Below are 12558 nucleotides of genomic sequence, written 5' to 3' on the forward strand. Positions count from 1 at the left end.
AGTTCTATGTTATAAATTACAGGCACGATTAGACGTTCAATTGAAACCGGAAATATTAGTATTTAAAGATATTACTGGCATCCCCTATGAAGACAGTACATTTGTAGCTGTTGTACATTCAAATCCTAGAGCTACAATCTCTTGGTAAGTTATATTTCTTGAGTAATTTAGGGCATTGCAAAGTATAGCGGCTTAGGCAAAAATAAGTTAAAGGAGGAAATGTTTAATTAAGCGTGTAGGAAGAGTTAGCTGATGTGTGGCTTCTGGCTCGGAAGTTCAACTCCTCTCATTTCTTGTTTCTTTAGACACATTCCAGAACTTTTATTTCGCAGCTTGAATTCTCTCTTCTCTGCTCTTGTACACTGCACCTCCTAGATCTTGATCTAGCTGTACAGTACCAAAGTAAAATAAAGTAAGGTCTACTTTTTTCAGGCGGCTCCACGTCCAACTAACTACCAATTAGGTGTCATGAACGGGAGCGATTAGCAAACATACTTTACTATAAAATTTTCAAATTAAGCATTATAAAATCTAAAGCTTAGACCGGGAATCGAACTCAGTACCACAATACATATTAGCTTTGCAGGTCTCGCCTCTAACAGCTCGGCTACTGTACAGTACCAAGAGCGTTTATCTATGAATGCAAGAAATATACTGCAGGCCTTTTTGCATTTTATTTGTATTTTCTTAATTTGGACGAAATCAGCATTGTATCCTTATTCTTCGATTAGCAGTTTTTACTTGAACTTCAAGCTCATAAAAAAAAAAGAAGCTGACTACACCGTCCTGTTCACAAGGTCAAACTCATCCAATATCATAGGTGTAAATGACTGTATGTACGCATGTAAGTTCCAACACATATTGAGGATAGTAATCTTTTTAAGAACGACCAGTACGTGAAGTGGCTAAGCAATTAAAATAATTTTCTTTTTCGCAGGCGTAGAGATGGTAAAAAATTATCACAAAGTGATCATTTTGATATTACTACGGACGATGTAAACGAAGTCTACAAACTGAAAATCATAGGAATACTGTTGGATGATGCTGGCTCTTACACACTATCAGCTGTCAATGAAGTTGGCGAAAGTTCAGCAGATGCCAAATTAAAAATACACAGTACGTATCGTAGCAGTGCGAACGAATCGAACAGTAAAATTAAGAAGGCATATTGATGTCCGAGTTAGAAACCGCTGCAGTTCACTGTTCTGTGATAATGTTTGTAACGAGAAAATCGTCCGGTGGCCGACAGTGCACTGAGAAAGCTGCAGGCGCCAAAGATCTTAGTTGTTGATGTGCCTTATATAAAATTTATTATTGCTTTAATACTGAGAACATATCACCATTTTACATTATGCAAAAAATAAGTACCTAATTAACTTTTTATTTGTTTCCATCTAGTGGAAGAACCAGAATTTACTAAAAAATTAGATGATGTAATGGTACGAGAATATGCAGAATTAGATTTAAAAGTTCGTGCACAAGGTGTTCCAAAACCAGAATTGACTTGGTAAGTTATTTACTTTCTCTAAGAAGTACTGTAACTCTTCAAATATTGTGTTTTTGCCGGAATTATACATTTTAAGAAATTACACGAATGAGAAATAGTGGTTTTTACGAAATTGGTATGTGAGCGTGCGTTGGATCAAAAGATCTCAATAACGCAAAATCTCAGGAAGCTCAAATTTCACATTAGGTTTGAGTTCATTGTAGGATTAAACCCTCGGAATGGGCTAAATATAAAATATTTTATCAATTATAGCGATTTATATCAGTGAACGGTATAGGCTACATTCTATTGGTCAGGAAACTCTTCGAAAGTAGAGGGGTTCTCTATGATTATAGAAGGCTGCAAGAGAACTGTGGATGTTCTACAGACTGCACGGTGCTATCACCACAAGGGATGTGAAACCTCTTTAAATGGAATCTAATGTGGCCTCTTTAAGGTTCGCCTTTAGTCTGGTTTGAAGCGTTGTAAATACAGCTTAGTCTGAGAGCCGGTTTGCAAATTTTGCTAGAGTTCATGCCACTGTTTTAGTTATCAAGTGATTTATTATTATATTATTATTATTATTATTATTATTATTATTATTGTTATTATTATTATTATTATTTTTTTTTTTTTTTTTTATTTTTCCTTTTTTTTCAAATTCCTCGCGGCCCGCAGACAAGGGAGGAACCTGTTTTCTTTGGTATTACCTGTGGTATTACGGTTCTAACTGGAACCGGACAATGATAAAGACAAAAGAAAATATGTCCGTGCTAGTCTCTGGCGTCTTCCCCTTAGCACTTCCCTTACAATGCGGCAGGTGTGGAGAACCACAGCCTGCTGCATCTCGTATATGATGGTCCTCCTGATTCCCATCATGCAGAGGCCCTCCCCCAGCGACCGCGGCACAAGTCCCGTGGCTGAAATAATAATATTATTATTATTATTATTATTATTATTATTATTATTATTATTATTATTGTTATTATTATTATACTGTCTGTAATGCACTATAAAACAAAAGACTACGACTACTCAACAGTTTTGCTTGAAATTTGTATATATATACATATATATACAGGGTGATCCATTAAAAACGCTGGTAAAGTAAAACGCACCAATTGCTAATAACTTTTTAGGAAAGCGGAATTTCGAAAAAAACCATGAAGCAAACTATATGTTTTTTTTGGTCTAGTTTTCAAATGTTTTACCCCCGATGCCGTATCTTTATTTTTGGCGGAGTTACGGCCAAAAACCCGATTGGGGTTTTATAAGGACCACTGGTTTTGACAATGATTGTAAAAACTAAATAAGAAACTGTGAAAAATGACGTTAACCCCGTTTCGATATCCCTAATATTAATTGAGATATTTAAGATCAAAGTTACAACTTTATCTATTCGTGAACGGTTTTCGATATTAATTTTCCACCAGAAATACACGTTTTGGGAGGTCCTCTGACTGCAAAAAATTTTATTTGCGACGCAAAGAACAAAAATAATAACAATTGAAGATTTTAAAATATGAAGTGAAATGTAATGGTTGTGGGTGAATCAGGATAAATTAGTTTTATCATCAAATAAAAGCAACCATTACATCAATTTAATGTACTCCGTACGCAAGACTTCTTGAACTGTGATTACGGTAAGAATATCTTGCCAGGTTGTTGGTCTAATGATTAAGAGCGTGGCTTTGTAAGTGAGAGATCACCAGTTCGAATCCCGCGTATGCAGTTATTCATAATGCTTAATACATCTAATACTTTTTTTAATAAAATGTAGTCATACGCGGGATTCGAACTGGGGATCTCCCACTTATAAAGCCACGCTCTAGAACACTAGACCAACACCCGTCCCTCCCTGGCAAGAGATTCTTACCGTAATCAAAGGTCATGAAGTCTTGCATACAGGGTACATTAAAATGATGTGATGGTTGCTTTTACTTGATGATAAAACAAATTTTTCTGACTCACCCATCATAACCATTACATTGCACTACATTTTTAAAATCTTTAATTATTATTATTTTTGTTCTTTGCGTCACAAATAACATTTTTTGCAGACATAGGACCTCCAAAAGCGTGTATTTCTGGTGTAAAATTAATATTGAAAACCAATCACGAATAGATAGAATTGTAACTTTGATCTTAAATATCTTGACAAATATTAGGGATATCGAAACCGAGTCAACATCATTTTTCACAACTTTTTATGTAGTTTTCATAATCATTGTCAAAACCAGTGGTCCTTATGAAACCCCAATCGGGTTTTTGGCCGTAACTCTGCTAAAAATAAAGATACAGCATCGTGGGTGGAAAATTTGAAAACAAGACCAAAAAAAACATATAGTTTACTTCGTACGTTTTTTCGAAATTCCCCTTTCCTAAAAAGTTATTTGCGATTGGTGCGTTTTAAATGGATCACCCTGTATAATCTTTTCACATTTTTGTGTATTCTATGGTTTTATCACCAACATAATTAATGATGCTGCAAATCAAATTCCGAGTTTGCAGCAGGACTGAACAAAATTCTTTCCGTCGGATTATTTAACAGGTCCAAAGATGGAATTGAGCTTGAAATAAGCGAAGGCATGACACTAGACACAAGATGTGAAGGAAGCGTCTCCAGTCATCTCAACATTCCGCATTTTAAGGAGGAATATTCCGGAAAGGTAAACACTAAATACCATAGGGATTTTGTTTTTTAATTGAACTGTTATTTAATCTGATTCCAAATTTTCGAAATTGAGTTTTTACTGGATGTGATACTGTGTACCAAATAAATTGCACCATCTAGAATTTCATGAGAAATTAGAGCATTGAACGTGAACTGTGCCAATATTACTGTCTGAAAAAAGAGTGACTCCAGTGCCCAATATGGTGATAAAAACACATTTAGTGCCCTCATCGCAACCTATCTATTCGAGCAGACAGGCGCCATATTAATGTGTTGTTAGAGACGTGCACCGTCAGTCTAAGGTGTATTGCGGCGATACTTGATGCGGTTCTCAATCTCCGCCTTACTTTTAATTAATCTAATTAAAATTTTAGCTAGATGGTCGCAAATCTTTCCTTACGGGTTGCAAGTAGGCGTTACCTTTTTTTATTATTCCCACTTTGACAATTCATTCGAACACTTCGGTATCCAACGGAGATAAGGCTCATTCCGGGTAAAAACATATAACAAACTTAGGAATTGCCTTCTGCCGTCTATCACCGCATTAACAGCTGCCTTGAAAATTATAAACAGATTTCCCGACTATTCTGAAATTTTGATTTGTAACCTTCTGGACTTACAAAATGAAGAAAGATATATGGGTAAAAAATATATTATATTTTTCCGTGAGTTATTTTTTCGTATTATTTCTGGGTCTGAACTCTTACACCGTTTCTGTACCGTATGATCATAATCTCCTGCAAAAATTATATAAAATGAATGGGTGTTTGCCTATTTCTATCTGCAACATAACTGTTTCTGAATGTAAGCCCATTTAATGTAGTGAGGTCATCTATAAATCTCATTGTCCAATTAGGGGTCCAACCGAGAGTGTTTGTAGTTGCCCTTGTACTAACCTAACTAACTGATTAAACTTAGGTTAATTTTGTGATTATTAGTACAAAGTAAGAGCATACAGCGTGGCTGGCCATGCGGACACCCAGTGCTACGTCAAGTTGGCAATGCTAGCACCGATGTTTAGCAAAACACTTGGCCGGGCTCAAGAAGTTGAACAAGGCGATCCCCTGGAACTGCGTTGTAAAGTTGAAGCCAGTCCTTCAGCCACTGTTAAATGGTCAGTATTCTTTGATGTAATTTATCGCGTAACTTTTCCTCCCTAATCTATATATTTTATCATACTTTTTATCCAGGTTTAAGGATGGCGAAGAACTAAAAGCATCTGATCATGTGCAATTAATTAATCATCCTGATGGATCGATTAAATTACGAATAGATAAGGTGACGCCAGCGGATTGTGGTGCTTATAAAGTGCTTGTGGAGAATAGTCTTGGTACTGATTCAAGTATCTGTGCAGTTGCTGTGAATCGTAAGTTCTTTATTACACATATTAACCTCTATAAAAAAATGTGAAAAAAAGAAATGATCATTTTAAATTTTTCATTTTCTTTTATGATTGTTGAATTAATATTCAAAATACAGCGCTTTGATTGACTGTTGAAAACCATCTTTCAACCAACTTATGTGGTTCCCGCGCTGATTTCATTCTATTATTATTTTGGAATCACAAAACATTTAACTACTCCATTACATACAGTAATGGTTTATTAAAAAAAAAGTCATTAAAAAAAATTGTCTCCCATTAAGTTCAGTTTTTAAAGTTTATTTTAGAAGAAATATCTGCAATTTTTTGTTGTTGTTAAGACATGACAAAATTAAATAACGCGGAGTCATTTATTAGTAGATTCAAATCGAGTTGTGAACAGAAGTACTCCATGAAAATTCTATCGGGAAGAAATTCATGATGAATTACTTCTTCATCGAAAATGCAGTTTGGCCGTGACTCAACTCTGACCTCCTATCTTAGAATTTCAATCTGTAAATTCACTTCTCATTATGTTACTCTTTTGTAACTTTAGATACTGCCATTTATGCAGAGCAAGTGCACATAATCTTGTGGTTGTATTTGACTTGTCAGCTTTCTGGAAAGCGTAGTCTTATCAACAACATAAAATTGTCATTTTAAAACAATCTTTCTAAGATCAGTACGCTGATTTGGGACTTTTTTCTTCCTATTTCACAATTAGCACTCGTATTTTTAGATATGCACGCTGATTAACTGATATTTGTGTGTAAACTTACTAATACTTATAAGACAATCATGATTTTTCTAAAAAAAACTATTATTTTGTTCTGGCTATTTGTGAGAGACCTAATACGTTTAGGCGACATAACGAACTAATAGTCAAAATGTGTATGTAAAATTCAGACATATGTGCTTGAATTTAATTTTGAGGAACTTATTTGTTTAGGAAAGTTGTCATTTCTTTTATGCACCGAGCTTAAATGCAGCTTGAATTGTAAGGAGAAGGCTTATCCACTTTCCTTTTTTTATTATCATCGGATCAGGTTCTCAACGTCATTCAATTACCCATTATTATTCTAAATTAATTTAGCCTAAGTGAAGTAACATACTCGTATATCGAAAATATTTTTGGGTCTGCTGAGTTGGATAAAATCAACGATGAAATAGATTTCATTGTCTTTGAAAGAAAACTTTTAATTCCGGTTTTTTATATTTTTTTTTTTTAACAGCAAGTCCTACAGCGCCAGTCATTTTGAAAAAATTATGTGATGTAACCACTACAGAAGGTGAGCCAATGTTTTTGGAAGCTCAAGTTATGGGATTCCCTCTACCTGAACTTAAATGGTAAATATTGTGTAGCAATAACTAATAAGCTATTTAAAATTTTGAAACATAAGCTTTCTTTTTTTCGTATATGTATAGTAAACATAATATTAAAATATAAATTTTTAATCTTCACGAAATTTTGCTTTAATTTCATAACTTCCAATAAATCAAAATCAAGAAATATAAATGAAAGGTAACTTGTAGGGCTCTGCATTTTAGTTTGGTCCTGGGCCATATGAGTGCTTGGGGCGGCCATATCAACAAGTTTTAATGTATTTATAATGTTAAATTTATAAATAAAGTAAACAGTTAGAGATTATTTTATGACCTGGCAATGGTACCAAATTAATATGATTTTATTTTGTTATTCAGGTTTAAAGATGGCCTGCCAGTCAGAACTTCAAGAGCTGTTAATTTTATCAATTCACCAGGAGGTCTTGTCGGATTGTCCGTGGACAAAACACTGAATGAACACGCAGGATCTTACACCCTGACCGCTGTAAACAAGCTAGGAGAAGCCAGTTCTTCAGCTAAGGTAATTTTTAGTTTCTCTTACCCCTCGAAAGAGGAAATACTTTTTTCATGCTGATTTTTCATTTTGGGTTTACACAGAAATAATGGTTTTGGGATTCTCTGTACCCTAAAGTTATTTTTACAAACGGATCAGTCCATGTACTGCCAGACGCCGACATTTGACATATATTACTAATACATTATTTATTATTCAGGGGTGCCCAGGGTACTCCACCTAAGCCTAATGTGACTTTTATCTTTTCTTTTTTTTCTGGCGCATCGACTGCTGAGGTCATTAGCGCCCCTAATAGTTATAAGCTTTTCTCTTCTTTTATCCACTCGAGCTGGGTCGGCACGCGGTTCCTTCGGGCTTCCACATACCACCTTGCGGAGCAAGGTAGGGTGGAGCCCAGGTATGTTGGAGTATATATCCCACTCATCCCCTCTTATCTCATCGATCCAGTCGACGAGGGGGAGAGTGGGATATATTTGTGCCTTCCCTTATCTACACAAACTAAAGATATTAAAGCAAGACCAAAAGTGTTTTGTTAACAAATATAACTAATTACTAAACCTAATCTACCATAAGGAGGCTATTTCCTTAGAACTATGATAATGGCAGTACTTTTAACAAATTTTCCTGCACATTCTAAAATAAACTTAGTCTAAAAATTAACCTAGAGGGGTTGAAATACTTTTATAAAATTTCTTTCAACCCCGTACTGTGATCTATCCTAAACATTCATACAACATTCTTGCTAATAAATACTTTTACTCAAATAAATACATTCATGCCAATAAATACATTCACGCTAATAAATACATTCTTGCCAATAAATACATTCACGCCAATAAATACATTCACGCTAATAAATACATTCTTGCCAATAAATACATTCACGCCAATAAATACATTCACGCTAATAAATACAATCGCACCACATTTCACACAAGGGGAAAGTACTCGATATTCCTTTCCCCTTTAAAAGAACTAAACTATAAACTAACCTAATTCTTAACCTAGATTTTACAATATAAATTAATATGTTTTAAATATGTAAATAGCCTCCTTATGTAAGGAGAACCCTCTTCAAGAATCGCGCGCTTGTCATGTGGCAGGCCTGCTCTTTCTCTTTGGCTAAGCAGTGCCTGACACCCTTCCAGTATGTGCGACACTGTCAGCCTTTCTCGGCATCGGGGGCACCTCGGCCTTCTTTCGGCGATTAGGAGGTACCCATGTGTCACACGTGTATGTCCAATCCTTAGCCTTGTCAAAATCACAGATTCGTGCCGCGAGTAGTTCTCGACTGTAGCATTCAGAACACGTGGTTTGATTTCTTTCAGTTTTTCGTTTGTGCGGTCCCACTGCCCTTGCTATTTACTTCTCATTATAAGTTTCTTATAAACTTTTAGGTCAGTGGGACGCACAGGGATGACTTCATCAGTAGTTGTAGAGGCGGCGCGTTTGGCCGCCTCGTCCGCTCGTTCATTACCGGACACACCAACTCTTATCCTTCCTATCTCTAACTGTTGTCCTGAGGAAGCGTTTGGTCTCACTGCAATACTTGAGCTTCAAATCTCTCCTTTCCTTGAGAGAATGCTTCCTTACAACACAAAAACTTAGAAAAAGAACAAAATGGGCTGTCGCACGTAACGGCACTCCGTTTCCCCAAACTCACTGATAACAAATCCGTCACTGTAAATTGGCCATTTTGCCTATCTAAGGTATATAACTGTCTACACAAGCGTGTCATCTCCCAAATTTCTAAAAACTCTGGCTGCGTACTACCCTACGAGAGAAAAATATATTGTCTTTCTGCCTTTTGTAAATCTCTTAGCCTGGAGACACCCTTCCGTGTTTCCACTGCTTTTATAATTCCGTTATTCTCCAATTTTTATTTCTCTGTTGCAAAATTGCGTTGTGACAGCGATCGCTGGCCTGGAAATTCGCTGTCAAGGTTTACCACCCTAGCCTTTCTCGCTGATTTCTATGCCGGCAGGTCTGGATTTCCAGAATAGCTTCATTAGTTCTCTAGCAAGGCTAATGAGTCTACTACTTCATTCTCGTAATGATTTGGTTTTCAATATGGTTTGATCTAATTTAAGAGTTTCAGTTGGCGTAAGACGATAATTACCGTTTTTTTTTTGTTTTTTTTTAGGTTGAAATCATCTTAAAGGATCGTCGACCTGAGTTCCAGACGCACCTCGTGCCACAGACTGTCGTTGAAGGATTTCCAGTAAGGCTTACTATTAAAGCAAATGGCAATCCGAAACCAGAAATCACATGGTAAGGATTTAAAATATGTAAAAAGTAAAGTAATGACTATTTTTTCAGGCGTGCTTTGCTACCAAATTAAGTTTCGCATTTGGAAGCGACTAGCAAACATACTTTAATTAGAGGAAGTACTGGTATCTTGACAAATTTTCGAAATAGAATTTTCGCCGTAACGCAAATACATATACCTCGACTTCGTCAAAAATGTTTTTAGCGAAATATCTGTGTACTTGTAAGTTTGTTTTAGTGTAAACAATGTCTTTCAAAATTGAAAAGTTTAAAGAAGCATGAAATTATCTTTCCGTTTTTATATTATAGTTGCTTTTGCTTCTAAGCTTCTGTCAACCATAACCGTACGGCTACTTGCTATTTTCTCAAAAACTGCTTCAAAATGTTTTTAATAAACTTAGCCGGATAACTCCTAGTATGAGAACGAAAAATTTCCCCGGAAAAATCATTTTGGGGTTTTCAGGGGACGTTTGATGAAACTCAAAACTTGAAAATTGACTTCTGAATTTTGATGTGGGTAGTGGGTAATCCATCTATTTATTTTCAAGTTTATTTATGTTCACTTGCCCTTTAAAAATAAAATAAATAATGCAATCATTTTTAGCAGACCCACATCACCTAGATGTTTGAGTATAACTAAACATTTTAGTCATTTAGCTGACCTTGTTTATTAAAATTCGGCATTAATAGAAAATTTCGTCAATTGTAATTGTAATAATTGCAATAAGTGGAAGAATAGCGAGTGTTCACACCAGTTTTTGATTTCAGGCAACACGATGGTAGTACTATTGATATTGATGGAGAACACATTAAGTCAGTTGAATTACCTGATGGTGTCCAGTATTTATTGTTTGATAAAGCAACGCCGCTGGATGCTGGAACCTATTCAGCGATAATTTCTAACAACGCTGGCGTTGTAACATCTGAAGCTAGGCTGGACGTCGTAGGTAAGCAGAAGGATATCTTCTTTGTATTATAAATAATTCGGTGAATTCACTGCGGTTTCACCTGTCCAAATTGTGCCACGCTAAGAATTGTATTCAAACTTGAAACACCAGCGTGCTGGGTTAACTCTTAAATCCATAGCCGCCGCTGAACCAATTTAATATTCACAACAACCCTTTAAGGTTAAACTGACTAAGCATTTCACAGATGTTTTTATAGACTTGTATTTGTTTCTGGAACAATCTTCTCGCAACTAACAGTTTGCCACGTAATGAAAGGGTGTGACCTCAGCCTCCCAAACTCTGCAAAAGGGATCTAGGTCAAAACCCATATTATGTGAAAATAACTTCTTAAAGCACAAATCTTAATAAGGGAACCATCCTGGAGTCTGAGAGGAATCCTTGAAAGAAATGCAATATTTTACTATCAACTTGTCGGGAATCAGAATTTAAAATGCCGCAAATCACTCACCTCGGATGAGCTCGTACGAATGAAGTGAATAAATTCTGTGAAACTATTCTCTGGAGGGTAGACATATTCCTCCAAAGATCTTTACCGATTTACTATTCTGAATAGGTTGTTCCACTGGAAAATAATCAACCTCAAGTTCATTCTGATTTCTCTGTAACTTTTCATATTAATACTTGACTAATAAGTGCCGCTAATTCAAGGTTTTCGCTAATTTATCATTCAAAGTTCCGTTCAAGTCCTAACCTTTTTTATGGTAAATCTAAATATTATCTTATTTTATGTTTAGATCAAGCAAGAGATGATATGCCAATTGAGCCGCCATCGTTTGCACATCCAATGCGTGACGCCTGGGCCGAAGAAGGTTCAATAATTGGACTATCTGTACCGTTCAAGGGTAATCCAGTTCCAAAAGTGTCCTGGTTTAAGGGCGATGTTGAATTACAACCAGACCATAGAATCAGTTTCACAAATGACGGGTATAAGGTTTGTATATCTAATTTATTTTTAATCATTAAAACTGTCTGGTAGAAAAGTTGTATACGGGTTGATCGTCAAAAACTAAAAACACCCAACTTTGACAATTTTTTTCTCTTTTCTTTTACTATAACAGATAAAAGTCCCAAATTTTCTTTAAAATATAGGACAAATCTTCATTTATGAGATTAATTTCTTTTCAACTTCGTAGATCAAATAGATTTTAAGAAAAAAGTTGCCAAAAATGAGCAAAAACGGCATTTTCAAAAAATGTTCTTGTTCTTCTTCTTCTTGTTACCTTTGTTGTAAACAACGTAGCGCCTAAACACGCGAACGGGTTTCATGAATGAAATAAACCGGTTTCATGAATAAATGAGGTGTCATTCGATTCGGAACTTCATGTAGATGTGCCCTTTGGGGGCCTCGACGCTGTACATCGAATGGGAGAGCCCCATGTATGTAAGACCCCTTCCAAAATTATTATTACTAAGAACACTGTAAATCTTTGCCCGATTTTGATAAAACTTGGCAGGAAGAAGTTGTTCGATCTTTACTGTGCGTCATTAAAGTGACATCCAACTCTTACAGCTACTAAAGAAAAGTATTGTAATCGTGCGTATTTGACGTTTAATTTCTCTTTCTCTTTTTGGGAGGAGTACTGAAACCGCACTTCCATTTTTTTTACTCCACTTAAAAGGAAGTTCTGAAATCGCAGTTTAATTTTGCCTTCCTATTCTATTCGAAACGTTTTCGCAAGAAAATTGTTTTTGTGGATTTTTTGGGGACTGCAACTCTAAGCATTCTTTTAAAAGATCTTTCCAGGGTATTACGGTTCCGATTTAACACCATATCAGGTTATAATGAAAGTATTACTTATTCCAGATGTTGAGAAAATCTGTAAAGTTGGTGGTGTAACTTTGCCGAATACACAAAAAAGAAAATCTATCCAAAAGATACAATAATCACCTCAAAAAAAACTTACAGTTTAAAAAGTTAAATATAAGGGTTGATTAAATGACAAA

General features: G+C 35.6%; 1 protein-coding gene across 9 annotated transcripts in view; it reads left to right on the forward strand.

Annotated features, from left to right (window-relative positions):
• Obsc (Obscurin) overlaps positions 1-12558 on the forward strand; it is a 226868-nt gene that overhangs the window by 167398 nt on the left and 46912 nt on the right. For all 9 annotated transcript variants that reach the window (XM_074138259.1, XM_074138258.1, XM_074138266.1 and 6 more), the window contains 11 exons: positions 23-144; positions 938-1116; positions 1399-1507; positions 4038-4155; positions 5099-5274; positions 5351-5526; positions 6753-6867; positions 7222-7384; positions 9522-9649; positions 10415-10593; positions 11349-11545. In XM_074138259.1, coding sequence (XP_073994360.1) covers positions 23-144; positions 938-1116; positions 1399-1507; positions 4038-4155; positions 5099-5274; positions 5351-5526; positions 6753-6867; positions 7222-7384; positions 9522-9649; positions 10415-10593; positions 11349-11545 — 1662 coding nt within the window. The remainder of the gene's footprint in view (positions 1-22; positions 145-937; positions 1117-1398; positions 1508-4037; positions 4156-5098; positions 5275-5350; positions 5527-6752; positions 6868-7221; positions 7385-9521; positions 9650-10414; positions 10594-11348; positions 11546-12558) is intronic.

Source organism: Rhodnius prolixus, unplaced genomic scaffold (assembly GCF_049639745.1).
Source record: "Rhodnius prolixus isolate KJV_2025 unplaced genomic scaffold, Rpr scaffold_11, whole genome shotgun sequence".
In the NCBI taxonomy this organism is placed as follows: Eukaryota; Metazoa; Arthropoda; class Insecta; order Hemiptera; family Reduviidae; genus Rhodnius; species Rhodnius prolixus.